The 15,641-nt window shown below is 36.1% G+C and overlaps 1 protein-coding gene across 1 annotated transcript in view; it reads left to right on the top strand.

The window, feature by feature from the left end:
• Positions 1-15,641, top strand: part of PRSS12 (serine protease 12) — a 39,786-nt gene that overhangs the window by 8,536 nt on the left and 15,609 nt on the right. The window contains exons 3-10 of the mRNA XM_062613902.1: positions 1,715-1,893; positions 3,984-4,128; positions 7,815-7,993; positions 8,653-8,794; positions 9,788-9,984; positions 12,818-12,959; positions 14,349-14,554; positions 15,200-15,278. Coding sequence (XP_062469886.1) covers positions 1,715-1,893; positions 3,984-4,128; positions 7,815-7,993; positions 8,653-8,794; positions 9,788-9,984; positions 12,818-12,959; positions 14,349-14,554; positions 15,200-15,278 — 1,269 coding nt within the window. The remainder of the gene's footprint in view (positions 1-1,714; positions 1,894-3,983; positions 4,129-7,814; positions 7,994-8,652; positions 8,795-9,787; positions 9,985-12,817; positions 12,960-14,348; positions 14,555-15,199; positions 15,279-15,641) is intronic.

Genomic DNA, 15,641 nt, shown 5'->3' with positions numbered 1-15,641 from the left:
TTAGATAATCTGTGTGGCTTACTTTCAGAATTGCACACTCACAACAAAACCCCCCAAAAACCAGACAAGTTTTGTAGCTTTACATTTCTGTGGCAACGTTTCACAGAGTTAAAGTAATACTGTACATATAAAGTAAATAAAAGATAGAGTACAAAATAAAGTATAATGCAGGTTGAAAGTCCCTGCATTGTCCTCATTGACCACTACTTCCCACTGCTCTTGGAACAGGACCCTATAATATAATTAGTCATTAAATTCTAGATAATGCCTATAGTGATACTGCAGTTGCAGTAGTAAGATAAAACTGATGTAAGGAAGAAAATGCCCATGCCAAAAGGCAGTCTAATAAATAAAATGCAATCTCAGCTTCTAAAGAATGAATGCTCTTCAAGTTAGCAACCAAATCATTTGAATATTCCCCCTCCCGCCTTTAGCACCTCATTCAGTTTGCACTTTCTGAATAAGCCACAAAGTATCACTGCCTTTATTGCCTTTCTAACGTTTCTTTCAGTCACATACCAAAGTAGTGATTTTGTCTGCTACAAGCAGCAAAGGGCTTTTATAGCATACTTGCAATGTTACATTCCTAATGATTATTCTACTGTTTAAGACTGCTAGCCAGAACTAAGTCTAAACTTCTTTATAATGTTCAATATGGACACACCATGTCAATTTATAAAAATATGAGGATTAGATGAGATAAAAGTTCAGCCATCTGGAAGCTGTGATTTTGCTTATGATTTCAGCTGTCTACGTGCAATGTCTCCTTTCCTCATTTTTATGTAAGTTCTTTTTGCCTTCCATATCCTAAACACTTCAGTTGAACACCACCACTATTTGCAAAAGTAGTTCAGTGATACAGGTGAACGATTTGGTCTTTCCAATAGAAACGGCTTAAACCTCAGTCGAGGCCAAAAAGCTGCAAGCACACATCAGCTGAAAGCTTCTGTTACCATGAGTGTTTCACAGGAATTCAGATCTATATCCCACAAGGTAAACTCACCAGGTGCTACTGGTGTCTTTCAGGTGCTTCCATCTATTCATTTGCTTTTGAAATATTTGGACTTTAGTTTTAATTTAATCTTGTTAATTAAATTAAGCTTTTTAGTTTGGCATTATATGGAAGAAAAGATGGTTGAATGATTATCACTGTAGGTTCAGTATGGGAAGGAAAAGGAAGCTGTTTATAAATACTCTGGATGGGAATGGCTGAATAGAGATAATGGACATTACATCCTGATGTAATGGAGTATGAGGTGGTTTCAATGCCCCATGGACACAACTGTATTATATGACGTGTATGGGCAGAGCACTGGTGTGTTTTAATGGAGCAAAGGTGAGGATAAGCATCAAAGGTAAGAGGTAAACTGTTAGCATTAGCTCTCCTGGCAACAGCAGTGGGATAGTACTATAGATTCACCTAGGGACTGTGGACTCCGTGTTGATTTTTGTAGTTAAGAACTGAGAGAACAAGGATGTGCCTGGCCATGCAGCAACACAGGCCACTGTATTAAAATATACCACAACAAAATAGTGAGAACTGGGTCACATCTGTTACTTTTCTTTGTGCAGAAGACAATATTGAACTGTATGAAAGTATGATGAATTTATACTGCTAAAGAAAGGGTTTTCTTCTCCAGGATTTAGAGATGAGAAAATGTTCCACTTCCGCTCCTCCCACTCTAATGTCCTATCCTGATTATTTTTCTTACAGTGAAAAAGGTACAGCAAAACATGTACCATTTTCTGGACTGGGCCTTACTCCTATTTACTGGAATGAAGTGCGTTGTCGTGGTGATGAAGAAAATATATTGTTATGTGAAAAAGACATCTGGCATGATGGAACATGTCCTCAAAAAATGGCAGCTGCTGTCACATGTAGCTCTTCCCTGGGTAAAAAAACCTTATGGTTTGGTTACCTCCTTACCTTACTTAAATAGAAGTAGCAGTAATTACTCATTATTAAATTAGAAAAAACTATTAAGACTTGTTGGAACAGGAAATTAAACAGATTGTATCATTGCATCATTAACTGTTTCAAATCCCTCTATGCTGTGCAAGCCTCAACTAGCTGAACTGCTTTTTACCTTCCCATAGTCAACAAGAAAATTGGTGCTTTGAGATTTGGCTGTGAGAAAGGGTGAAGCAGCAAGAATCTTCTACTGTAAAATTAGGAATTTTTCCCCCCACATCTTTTTAACTTAAAAAAGTTATTCATTTATTTACCCAGAGGGTGTCTTTGATAGCTACATAAGCTACATGTCAATTTGTTAGCTTTTCTTGAACAGTAGGGAGGAGCATCAATTTCATAAACAGGTGATGCCTTCTCCTTTGGTACAGAAGTGTTGGGATGACATTCCTTCCTGTGAACGTGGCTGACATTGCACAAGGAGCTATAAAATTTTTGCCCTGTTCTGCATACATTTAAAAAAAGTACAAGGCTTTCTAGCTTAAGACTGTTACCATACACATCACTCCCACAAGTCAAATTGATATTGTTAGAAAAAAGTATTATTAATGTTTCTAAGATGTGTCAGATTATTTTAATCAATATGCTAACCAGCAACTAAGCAGGTAATCATGCCATCAGATTTAAGATACTGCTACCCCTGAGGAAGGCTAGGCTGGCAGTGCTGAGGAGCTGGTAATGCCAGTTTCTTCTCCTGTATCTAAAACATGGATGGCCACAGTCAGTTCTGTGCTGCGTTTCCTCTCCTATTTATATTTCCTTAATGCCAAAGGCAGATGCATTTTTGTCCTAAAGCACCACTATTCATGAGGAATATTTTGATAAATGACTTCTAAAAAATCATTATGGTCTTGAGAAAACTATAGTTCAGAAGGACAGGAGAATCTTTAAACTAGCAGATGAGTTGAAGGACCAAAGCAAGAGAAATAGTTTTGCTTAAAGACACTGAAAACTATAAATTTGCAAATTATACTTTTAGATTATAAGGTTTTCCTTCTTTTTACGGACATTTTCGTCAGAAAACTTTGTTTTGCTTAGGTAAATTTATTAAAGGACTGTTGTCTGTTATCTGTAATGCTGAAAGAAAGTTTATCAAGTAATGTAGAGTCCAGGATATCGGAAATGAATTAAACTGATCCCAAGTTTCAGCAAATTAGATGAAGCTTTTGTGTTTTAAAGGTTTTATTGCAACTAGAAGCCTTTTTAAGTAATTACAAATGCCCTCCGTTTTTTTGTAAGCCAAGAAATAGATGAAATAGTAGCATTAATTGCTTGGAAGGCCTACCAAAAAAAAAAAATTAGTCACATTTTAAATCATTCAGATGTTAGATATGATGAAACTTTAAAATGACCTTTTTAAATAATATAGCAATGATTTTCCATATCATTGTTTTAAGCTATTGCATTATTATAACTTTATGCAGAAGTGATGCTTTCAAGACAATTTCTTGCTGGACCAGAAAAGGGCTAAGGGTTTGAAAAGACCAAAAACCAAACCGTAGCTCAGAAACAGGAAGGGAATAAATTAAAGTGAGACTCCACAGTCAATGAGATTTCACTGCTCTGACTAGAATTACCAAAGAAATGAGAAAACATGAGGATAAATTTCTACTTCTGTGGTAATGAAAGAATTTGGGCCTCTTAACTTCAGATTTTACCCTCTGGGACCAAGTCCATACAGAGCCAATTTTGCTCATACTGGTAGAAATGCAGCTGTAACTGATTGATTGTAGTATTTGGCCTTACAGCCCTAAGTACCTGTGAACATTCTTACCCTTAAGTAACTCAAGATCAGTATGGTTACTTGTCTGTAACCATAATATTCTTCAGCTACTGAAGACTGGCACTAGGAGAACTCTTTTTTTTTTCAGGTTTTCCATCTAGCAAAAAAAAAAAAAAAAGTATGGTTCTTGAGGGATGTCAGAGAAACAATTAAGTGATCTTTTTTCTTTACTATTGGGATAACATTTGGGGGAAGAAATAACCTTTTCCTATATTCTGTGTTTGATCACAGTCTTTACTCCAATCCGGCTGGCTGGTGGGAGCAACGCTCATGAAGGAAGAGTAGAAGTCTATCATGCTGGCCAGTGGGGGACTGTCTGTGATGATCAGTGGGATGATGCAGATGCTGAAGTCATCTGTCGGCAGCTTGGCCTTGGGTTTGTTTTATTACATATTTTCTCCTCCAGCAGCAAAGCAGGAGAGTTAGTCAAATACAGAGCTTGGAGTTGTCAAAAGATGCTCCTTTAAAACTGCACTAATACTTTGAAGCAGTAACTAAGTTTATTTACAGAAGGTTCAGGCACAGCACTATTACTTTCAATTCCCTGGAACTCTGATTTATAGGAGGCAGTTTTCAGTGTCAGTCAGGGGCAATTTGTCTGTAAATCAGCCAAAAGATGCTAACTTTCTAGTGAAAACGTACTACAATTTCAGTAAACTTTCAATCAAAAACTGTAGGTGAAAAAAACCAAGCTCCTTTGATTATTAAAATCCTTACATGCATTTTACTCAAAAGTCTAACAGCCTCCTTGCTTTGGAGTAAGAGCATTGCTTTGACAGAAAGGATATGTTTTTTGGCATGCCTGTGAGAATCTTTCAAGATTTGTATAAGTCACAAGTCTCTGAAGATTGTCACTTTGCATATACTGAGTAGAGATCAATTTGAACTTTTGACAATTAAAACTTATCAGTGTTTCTGTCTGACTAAGCATGGTCCATGATAGAGTCGTAGTAGCTGAACAGGATTTTCCTGCTCCGCAGAGAGGAGCAAGGAAAAAAATCACCCTCTGGGGGTGATTTTGATACCACACAGAAGGTAAGTATTAAGTATTTGAGGAAAGACGCTTTAGAAGTGGGAGGCAAAGAGAAGAACTGCTGTATCAGAGAGGAATGAGACGGTGACAGTTGGGATGAAATGCCATATGGGTTGAAGAGGGAAAGAACTAGGAGCAAGATATTAAGATGTATCCTAAGGAGGACAAAGGAATTATATCTGAGACAGAATGGAGGAGAACAAAGCAGGTAAGTGCAAAGGAGACTGGAACAGAACTCTTCTGTTGCTGCTGGGATTATGATGAATTAAAAGAAGTGGCACTGAAGGTAGGAAGTTTTGTGGCATTAGATTTGTGGCCCCTAGAGTGTACTTATTTTGTAACCTGCCACTGAGGCCTTGGACTGCTGATGCCATCAAAATTAGCTCAAAAGAATGAATACAGTGCAGTACTCCAGAAGTTCCTAGATCTCCTGGTAAGCTATGTGGGAATCTACATGCTCCTCTGATATCTGATATCAGATTTTCATTTTCCTCTGGTTTATTTTATACTATATTTCTATATCCCCTGGTTTATTTTATACTATATTTCTATATTCCTGTACATTTTCAATTGGGAATACCAAACAGGAAGTCTCATCATCTTACTGCCTTTTTCTGCTTCTGAATTGGGCCACTATTAATAAGTTTGGTGATTTACTAAGCTATGCTTTACATTTCTGTATGCTAATGACAAACGTCATGCTCTTAACCTGCCTCCTTGCTTATTATACTAAAATATCTGATTACTTATATTTAATGTTCATGAGCTGCTGTTCTGAGAAGCTTCTAGTTTGATTAGTTTTTCTGAGTAAATAAATAGTATTAAGATGGTGCTAAGTTTTTTTGAAATATGTATAGACATTTACAGAATTTCTCAAGTAACAGACATGTCTTGACAAATATGCTCACTATGTGAAATAGAATTTTACCAACCGTGGCAGCAGACCACTTATGAAGCAATAAAAGTGATTGAAACTTAAATACTGTTAATCAGTCTGGAAATGTGCTTCAAATTGTAAAAGTAAAGCATCTCAGTAAGTAGCTTCCCACACCCTTTGAACTTTTCCTTTTTTAATAAATTCCAGTTTTTAAAAAAATTCTTGACATTGATGAAAGAAAAAAAATATCAGTGCAAGATATGTCAGTATGTTATTTGGAATTAGGAAGATAATTTGGAAGAAAAGGTAATATCTAAAAAGCACTCTCAAGAATATGGTACTAACTTCAGACTGAAGCTACATGTTTAGCTAAAATGTTTCCTGCTGAGTGCTGGAGGACATTTTTGGCTTGCTTACCTGCTTCTTTGAAGCAATTGGAGACTAACTCTCCTCTCCACTGAGTAAGATGACTTGCTTTCTGGTATTTTACAAGTTCTCTATCATTTGAAGAAGGCATCTGGTTATCAAAGGGAGAGTTTGAAAAATAACAGTACCTTTTCAAGATTAAGCATATTAGCTTGAAATATTAAAACCAAATTGATTTAAAAAAATGACAATACAAAACAGATTATTTCATCTACCTTTCTTGTGTGCTTTTATTTACTGAGAACTATCATCTATACAGTCTCTACCATGAATTTCCACATCCTTCCTTTTCATAGAACTTTTTCCTGATCCTAATTTAATTTTCATAAGGTTCTTATTTCTGTTGTTTTTTTTTAACCATACCATTTACTCTTTATCAAGAATTTGCATGATTGCCAATTGTAAATTTAGTATTATTTTCCTTAAAAAAAAAAAAAAGAAAGAACAGGGATTGTTAAATATTTACACAAAGCACTAGAAATGAAATCCACATCTATGTAAATCCATACATGGATTAATGAGGCAGTGCCTAAAAAACTTGGAACGCCTCCAACTTACATTTAAAACAAAATAATTCACAGCAGGGTACTACTCTGACACACAGTTTCAAAAGCCAGTTAAGAGTCTGATCACATCTCAAAAAAAAATAGTCAGTACCTGTCATGCTTTCAATATAAGCTGGACGTACCATTCCTGTTAGGTGTTATGTGATAAGATACAGCTGGTAGTGGAAAACTCTTTAAAGCAAATGAATAAGTAGTACAGTGCCCTGTATCCGAACTGTACGTTAATTAATTTAAACTAACCCTTTAGATAGGTAATTCATTATAGTAAAAAAAAAAAAATTAGGTAGATATTTTAATCTTACAAGTTGAAAAAGACAACAGATACTGAGAATACTTCTATAAAAACTGATTGGATATGTGAACAGAGAAACTATTGAATGGAAAGAAAACAAACCATCTGAAAAAACATTTACATATGAAAGACATGGTATCTTAAATAGCACTAGAAATATCCTGATAGATCATCAAGTCTTAAACACTGTATAATTTCTGTAATGCTGAAACAATGGAGCATTTTCAATTTACACAGATTTTTGTGTGCAAAATCCTCTATGCTGACATAAAAAGTGTAACACACACAAGGCTGGCCACTGGTCTGCTTTCTGTTCTTGTTGCTACCACTGACTGTCAAGTTATGACAGTCAAGTTACTTGAGATCTCCCTGCTGTGATTTTTCCATGACTAAATGGGGAACAGTCACTTCTACCTGCCTCGTCTGGGTATCTGAGATTTGATTAATGTGCTTTAAGGACAACAGATGAAAGTCACTGTAAAAATATATATTGGATTATTTTACTACATATAAACATTAAATGAAAATTAAAATTAGAATCCTCGTACCCAAGATGTACATCAGTAATCTCCTCATGAAAGTTATGCTTAAAAAGTCAAAAAGGACAGAAAAGGAAAATCTCATAGATACAAAACAACAGAAATTGATATTCTAAACATGTTGAAATCGTCACTCTGTAGCCCCAGCTGAGACTGAAGTTGACTGTGGAACCACAAACACTACATCACACAATGCGGGCTGCATTGACACAGGTATTCAGGCAGTTTCCTTGCTATTTTAGAAGTTGGATTTGTAACATTTTAGTTCTTCCTGCTGAGTCCCATCTCTTCAGCTTTCTTGTTCTTGAGGGTTCGTTACATTTTGACAGGGGTGTTGCAAAGGCATGGAGCCAGGCTTACTTTGGAGAAGGCTCAGGTCCCGTGCTACTGGATGAAGTGCAGTGCACAGGAAATGAACTATCCATAGAGCAGTGTCCAAAAAGCTCCTGGCGAGAGCACAACTGTGACCACAAAGAAGATGCTGGTGTTTCCTGCACACCTCTCACAGGTACTTTAATTACCAATAATCACCCAGGAAAACAGTGACAAATGCAGAGTTCACAGCCCTGGAAAGAGAATTTTGAAAGTTTGCTGATGCATAGAATCCCACAGTAATAAAGTGTGCTGGCAGTATCAAAACGAACCAACTATGGAAATTTTGGGTATGGATATTTTTACAATACAAAACCCCTCATTGTTTAGCACAAAGCCTTGGTTCCTCAGTAATACACTAACTGCCACTTACTATGTGAGACATGCCTTAAATGTGTATCACATCTACCAGTGGCAGTTAGTATTTCAGCATAAAAGCAACAGAAAATAACAGAATATATAAAGAAAAATATAAGGTGTTTACAAAGCAAAATCACATAATCAGAGCCCACTCCTGTGGACTTGGCATGTAATAAGGGTTTAGGAGACCAGTATCTTGTGCTAGCTCTCTTGCAATTGAGCAACTGCATTATGCAATACTTCACAGCTGTCTGGCTTTATGGCATATCTCAGCTTGTCATTAAATGACACCTAGTGATCAGCACTAGATGTAGTAGTCTAATATTCTGTTCATATGCAGTAAAGGCAATGTTACTAATTTTGGCTTAGAACAATAACTGTACCCAAGAAAAACTGATTCTTGTTTTTGTTTTTCCTTAATTGTTAATGACACAGATGGTGCATTAAGACTAGCAAGTGGGAAAGGCAATCATGAGGGACGCCTGGAGGTCTATTATACTGGGCAGTGGGGCACAATCTGCGATGATGGGTGGACAGAGCTGAATACACAAGTGGTTTGCCGGCAGCTGGGATTTAAGTAAGATTACTTGATATTAGATGTATGACTCTTTGACTTGGTAATGATGACAAACATTTAGATGAACCCTGCATTATACAAGAGTCTGTTTCTTTAACATTCGCTGAGTGCTTCATAGAAACTGAGTTAAAATCCCTTAAAGCCTACTTCCCTCAGCCTCAAAGAGGTAATATGGCCTTAGTTTAGGTAGAAGAAAAAGCTTCAACTGAGGTTGTGATTCAGCAGCCTTTATTCACTGATCTCCTTCCAATCATCCTTTTGGCTGAGATGTTATATGTATATTCATATGTTATAGAGATATGCATATGTTATAGAGAAAAAATGATTTGTTCTATTTCGCCTGTAAAAAATTGATTCACCAAAGTCTTTCCTTGTTGAACAGTAACTACAAACCACAGACACTTTCAAGGTGTAATTCCTTCTGAAACTAGCACAGAAAACCCCGCAGTCTGGCAGTGTAACACTGATACGTATCGAGAAGCATATTTCAGAAAAAAAATCTCATTAGAGTTTCACACATTCACTCTTCACTACTTTTCTACTGGCTGTGGCTACAAAGATACACTCTTGCTAGATGATTGTTGTCTTGCCTTCAGGTTATAAGAGCTCACATTCAAAAAAAATTTTGTCTCATTTTCCTCAGACTGTGGCATTTAAGTGTATATATAATACTAAGAACATGCTTTAAGTCTGAAAAGTCAGTGGTACAGCCATATGCTTGGTTGGAGGGAGGCCTTAATCAAAGGTATTACACTCACAAGTTTGTATTAATGTAATGATAATTTCTTAAAAAAAAGCATCACCAAGGAAGCAACATGGTGCTCCCATTGAATGTAATACTGACTGAACCTGTTCTGTCACAGTTAAAACTATTTATTGGTACTACTCGAGAAACCTTTATTTCTTCAGAAATAAATCATTTTCTTTCTAGTGCTTAAGTATGACTCCTCATCCTATCACTGTGGACCAAAACGTTACCTATATGTTATGCAGGTATGGAAAACATGCTTCAGAGAGCTACTCAGAAGGAAGCTCTGGGCCCATCTGGTTAGATGATGTCAGCTGCTCGGGGAAGGAGACAAACCTCCTGCAATGCTCATGGAGAGAGTGGGGAAAACATGACTGCAACCATCACGAGGACGTCAGACTTATTTGCCATCCAGATAATGACAACCATAAGCTCACACTCGGTAAGGCACCTCTTTGTTAAAGTCACAGCATAAGTATTGTGGTGGGTGCAGATTTGAGAAAAGTATAGTATACTTAAAGATGCTCAAAGTTAATATTTGGCAGATGTGTGTAAAGAAGGGAAGGTAAAAAAAAGCTCACTTTTCCTCATGAATCAAGCTTTGTTTAAAGGAACATAGACAGCCAGAGCATTAAAGATAGACACAAATTTGTAACAAAGTCAGATTACAGAGATTTCAGTATTCATTAGATTTTAGACCTATTCAGCAGTTCCTAATGGTATACCTCATTTCACTCAGCGCTCTCCAAGTTCTAAGTAACTCTCTTATGCTGTCAAAAGTTGGAGACATACACTAGCACTGAGGAATATAAATCAGTAGTATATCTGCCTTACATTCAAGTAATCTGAAAAAAGAGGTATGGAGGAAGAAGGTAAGTTCAAAGAAAGCAAAAAGGAAGGGTGAGAAGCATGAAATTATTTCTGTATGAGTATTGCCTATCATTTATATTGTGCTTGGGTAAGTGGGCTAATTATATACTGGCACTGTAGAATAAAATATATGCAAATGAATGCCAAAGATTCCCAAGTCCACATGTAATAATTAAACAAGGATTCTGGCTATCAGATATGCACAGTTCTTACAAGAGAACAAGGGGTTGCTCAGTGATTTTAAGAAGGTTCATTTTTAAAATTTACTACCTACAAAGTTTGTAACTGTAACCTGTAACAGCAGGTAGCCTTTTACAAAATCATTGCTGACAGTCTTCAGTTTATCCGAGTATATTTTAGTCGAGTCTAAATTTAGAATGATAACTAGTGGAGTTAGAGCCACAGCTTCTACTGAAATGCAGTGGATTTGTATGCCCGAGTGCCTGAAGTTCTCTAGAAATTACAGACTGAAGGTCTATCCTGCAAACTAAGGCATGGATTCACTGCAAGACATTGCCAACTGTTGTAACAAAACTCAGCACTTCCACATGTACTTTTCTGGTCTTCCCCTCTTTATAGTCTTTTTCTTTATAACCTTTTGACCTCTCACAATCCAATGAATGCTTTATGTTGCAGTACAGTTCCATTATGTGTAGATGATGTCAAATTATATTTGGTAGACAGAATTTTCTCAGACCAAATGTAACAGGAATTCAATGACTGTTGTCTTTACAAACGTGAACCATCTGTGCTGCTTTGTTGAAATTCCTAAAAAAGGTAATCTTATCTGAAGGAGGTCTGGTTCAGTTAAATGCATCAATATGTTAACATTTAAAGTTAACAGTTAAATGCATTGATATGTTAACATTCTCACACATTCATCATTACGAGAAAGTTTTATTAATTTCATGATCATAAGTTTATATGCTTCTAGCTGGGTAATCATCTTGTTCCAGAGTAACACATAATTTCAACAACAAAATGAAGACAGTGGATCTGACATTTCCTACGAGACTTCTGATTGGAAAGTGGACAAAGACTGTTGCTACCATTTACTTTCCAGCATTTGAAAAAGCCCTCTAGGGATGACCTGAGGAGATATGGACATTAAGAAACATTAAGGAAAAGTGAAATAGAATACACTACAATAACTACAACACTTGTTTACTATGTAAGATCATAACAATGCACCTAAACCAGAAAGTTGTTGAAGTTAATTCATGTAGATTTCCTGACAGTATGAACTCCAGTATAAACAACATGCTTTAAATAACATTTGAAGCAAAGAGACTTGAATTTTGTTTTCAAATCTTTCCTTTTTAATTAATTAATTAGGTTATATTTAACTAGCTCTGATCCAGAATAAGGTTTGGTGTACAAAAGTTACTCATACCCTAAATGAATCTGAATTAAATAGCAAACAGAAATGTCTCAAAATTAAGAGCATAGGTAATTTCTTATCCTAACTGATTTAGAAAAGATTAGAAACAGGTTAGAAGAATGAGGACAGTCTTTCCAACTATTCTGAAAAGAAACTCTCATTAGTGTACTAAGGATTGTAAAGTATGACATATTAGAAGATTTAGAAGGCGATTCTCACTTAAACATTATAAAGAGGCCTCAAAGGAATTCATAACTGTTTTAAGGCTACTTGCATTGCTCGCCTGCTACAAAGGAGTTTTAGTAAGAAAGAATCCAGTTAGTACTTTGCCCAATGATTCAAAATTTAACTACAAGCCAAGCACTGAGTGAATGTCTGACTAATCCACATTAGTGGGATTTTGTATCATGAACATATCTGAATAAACAATTTCAATTGATTAGAAAATAATCACATATTAGGCTAGAATAACATGCTGTAGAACATGATGCTGTCACACAAAAGATGCTACAGATCAGCATGCATGACGTTAAGTAATAACTTCAACACAATGCTGCCCTTTTTTACTGAGATAGAGGTTAAGATAAGTGGTAGCAACCAGTTTGAGAATGCGTTCATGAATTGAGATACAGTTAAATTCACTCACATAAAGTTCCTGCAAGGAAAGCCTGTCCAGCTTGTATAGGCATCATATTAAAGATATGATAGGTGTTTGCTGCCTTTAGCGGTAGAATTGCTGTGTGCCCATGGCCGTCAAATTCTGAGTCATGTCACCTATTTGTATAAAATGGAGGAACCAGATGAATTATGAAGTTCAAAATGGAGCACTATTTTGTATTTGTCTTGCAATTCGTACAAACTGATTTATTTTGCCAGCCAGAAAAAATATGACTACTGTAACAGCTGGTATTAGGCTTGTCAAACATAAACATCATTTGACCCTATACACTGAACGTGATGAAAATGACTTAAAGTACTAGATCTTGCATTTGTTATTCTAAATTGACAGCAACAATTTTTCCAGGTCCCCCCATCAGGTTGATGGATGGTGAGAATAAGAAGGAAGGACGTGTAGAGATTTTTATCAATGGACAGTGGGGCACGATTTGTGATGATGGATGGTCTGATAAGGATGCAGCTGTGGTCTGTCGACAGCTTGGCTACAAGTAAGAAAACTCATTAAGCTGTTTCTCAAGCTATCCATTTACTGTATCTAAAAATGTTAATTTCTGCAACCAAATATCACCAACATATACCTTTCAAAACTTGCCAGTTTGGCATTGTTTTAGAAAAGTGTATTTATACTAGTCAGATAAGAAGTCGTAAGGATATGTCTGCAAAAGAAGTATTCATTAACTAGCATAATTGGGAAAAAGAATTTTAATATACAAAGGCACATCACAGTCTGTCAACTGAAGCACAAGTTAATGATAGTTATTACATATTCTTTTAGGAGGTAAATATTCTGGATACCTAAGACCAGTAAAAATACAACAACGTATAAATAGCAAAACTAATATGAGATGAAAAATATCCAAAGTGCTAGTGGATACAACAGGAAAGCAGTGAAATGTCTTCTCTTGAGTCTGTCAAGAAATCTAAGCTTAAGAAATACAAATCATGTTATCTGTTTGCTGTATCTCACAAAGTAACGTTTGTGCAAGCAAATATCCTCAAATTATGAGTGAACGCATAATATATGCCTTTTTAAAATTGCCTGGTATTTGTTTAGTAAAGCATATTTATAAGTCATAGTAGACTATGGCTTCAAAATTACAAAATTTGACCTTACATGTTCCACCAAATCATTAATTTAGTCTGCTTCATCCTCAGCCTCTTTGGCTTTTTAGATGTCTCCCTCAGATGATTAAATGCAAACACTTTATGTTTTTAAATCACTGCAAGGACAGTGTTGGGATTCTCAATGAGTCTCAAAATGGGGGATTAAGATTATAGGCTACAACAGAGCACGTGTTCCCTGAATAACTAGGGAAAGACAAAATTTTAGAAATCTAAAATCAGGTTCTAGAAACTGGGAGGGCTTGTTGGAAACACTGCATCTCGGTGACCCTATGTCTAGACAGTTGCATTCTACAAACCCGACTTTGCAGTTATGTGCACTTATGAGCTGGAATTTCTTCTGGGCCTTGAAGTTCATGATGGAATCAGAAAAAAAGAAATTATTTTTAGCATTCACAGATGCTGATTTTATATCCAGATTACAAAGATTATGAAAAAGCAGCTTTCACATATTTTGGTTTATAAATATTTGTAATGCTGTTGCAATGAAAATACTTTGCATCGTGCCTTCTAACAGGATACATAAAAGCACTTTATAAACATTAATGAACTGCAGCAATTTTGTTGCACTTATTTTTCTTCTACATACCAGAGTAATGGAGACAATGAGAACAAAATTTGCCATCAAGTGAATCAGTGACAGGACTTGGAACGAAATCTCCATGTCTTTCACTACTCACTGAAATGTTTTGGTTGAGTAAAATGTAGTATAACACCTCAAAATGTTTAATAAAAAATATATACTATATTTCCAGAGGTCCGGCTAGAGCAAGGACAATGGCTTACTTTGGGGAAGGCAAAGGCCCAATCCATGTGGATAATGTGAAATGTACAGGAAATGAGAGATCCTTGGCAGACTGCATTAAAGAAAACATTGGGACTCACAACTGCCGCCACAGTGAGGATGCAGGAGTGATTTGTGATCACCTAAGCAAGAAGGCCCTAGGGAACAGCAATAAAGGTGAAGCCCCACTGTGAGTGGAAGACCAACAGGTTAGGATGGAGAACCATCACGGTAGGAAGGGACAGACGTAAACAGTCCCACATCACAGAGCAAACAATTATACGAAAAGAATTACAGACACAGAAATGCTGGGAAATCCTCTCTGCTTACACTCTATGATCTTATCCCTGTGCCAGGTGAATAAAGGTATCACAAAGACGATTCAAATGATATGGGGTACTTCTCTGCCATAGTTTACAGCAGCCATGTTTCTTAAGTTGTATATGGGACATGAAAATGCAAAAACTTATGCAGTTACTTTAAACTTTGCATGGTATCTTCAACTGAGGACTGAGACATATGTGGTATGATGTGAAGCAAAGAACTCTATAAAAAATCCTAAACTTGAAAAGCAGAGCACAAATGTGTAAATTGCTCTGTGATCACAGTCAAAAAAACCCCAAACTCAGCTACAAAGAATTTCTAAGAGAAATTCTCAGAGAATTCAGTCTATATTCCCCAAGTAAAATTTGTTTCTTAAAAACTCCTGTGAAGCACAGAATAACTTCAGCCTTCATGGTTGCTTTTTAGTTAACTTTCGTTAAAGACTGACTACTTTTGCTTTTGAGTTTAATGCTGTCTATGTCTCGCTTTCTGGTTTAGATTCTCTTGCTTCTGTTTGTGGATTGAGGTTACTACATCGTCGACAAAAGCGAATAATTGGTGGGAAAAATTCTTTACGGTAAATAATTTGTAAAACCAAATAATTTTGAATATAAAGCTCCTAAAACATGTATTTGCCATAAGCAGCTTGCCTAATTTATGTTTTTATTGTAGTTTGTGGTTTTGTTTTTCTCTTCAGAACAAATTTGGTAGAAAATTAAAAAATATTCACTGATAAATACTTGCAGCATTTGGTTAAGACCTTTAAGTGTTTATGGGTTTAGTCCTTGATTGGGTTGAATTTCTTACTTTCAAAAAAGCCAGCTTACTTTTTTTTTAAAGGATATCTTGATATCAGGATGTGAATGAAGAGAGCTATGAATGCTGCAGAAATGTCAGAGAAGGACCTGGGGGTATTGGTTGATGAGAAACTGAACATGAG

Source organism: Pezoporus occidentalis, unplaced genomic scaffold (genome assembly GCF_034315485.1).
Source record: "Pezoporus occidentalis ecotype Australia unplaced genomic scaffold, CSIRO_AGI_Poc_V1 ctg170, whole genome shotgun sequence".
In the NCBI taxonomy this organism is placed as follows: Eukaryota; Metazoa; Chordata; class Aves; order Psittaciformes; family Psittacidae; genus Pezoporus; species Pezoporus occidentalis.
The sequence above is the reverse complement of the archived record's forward strand: the minus strand, read 5'-3'. Positions and strand labels throughout refer to the sequence as shown.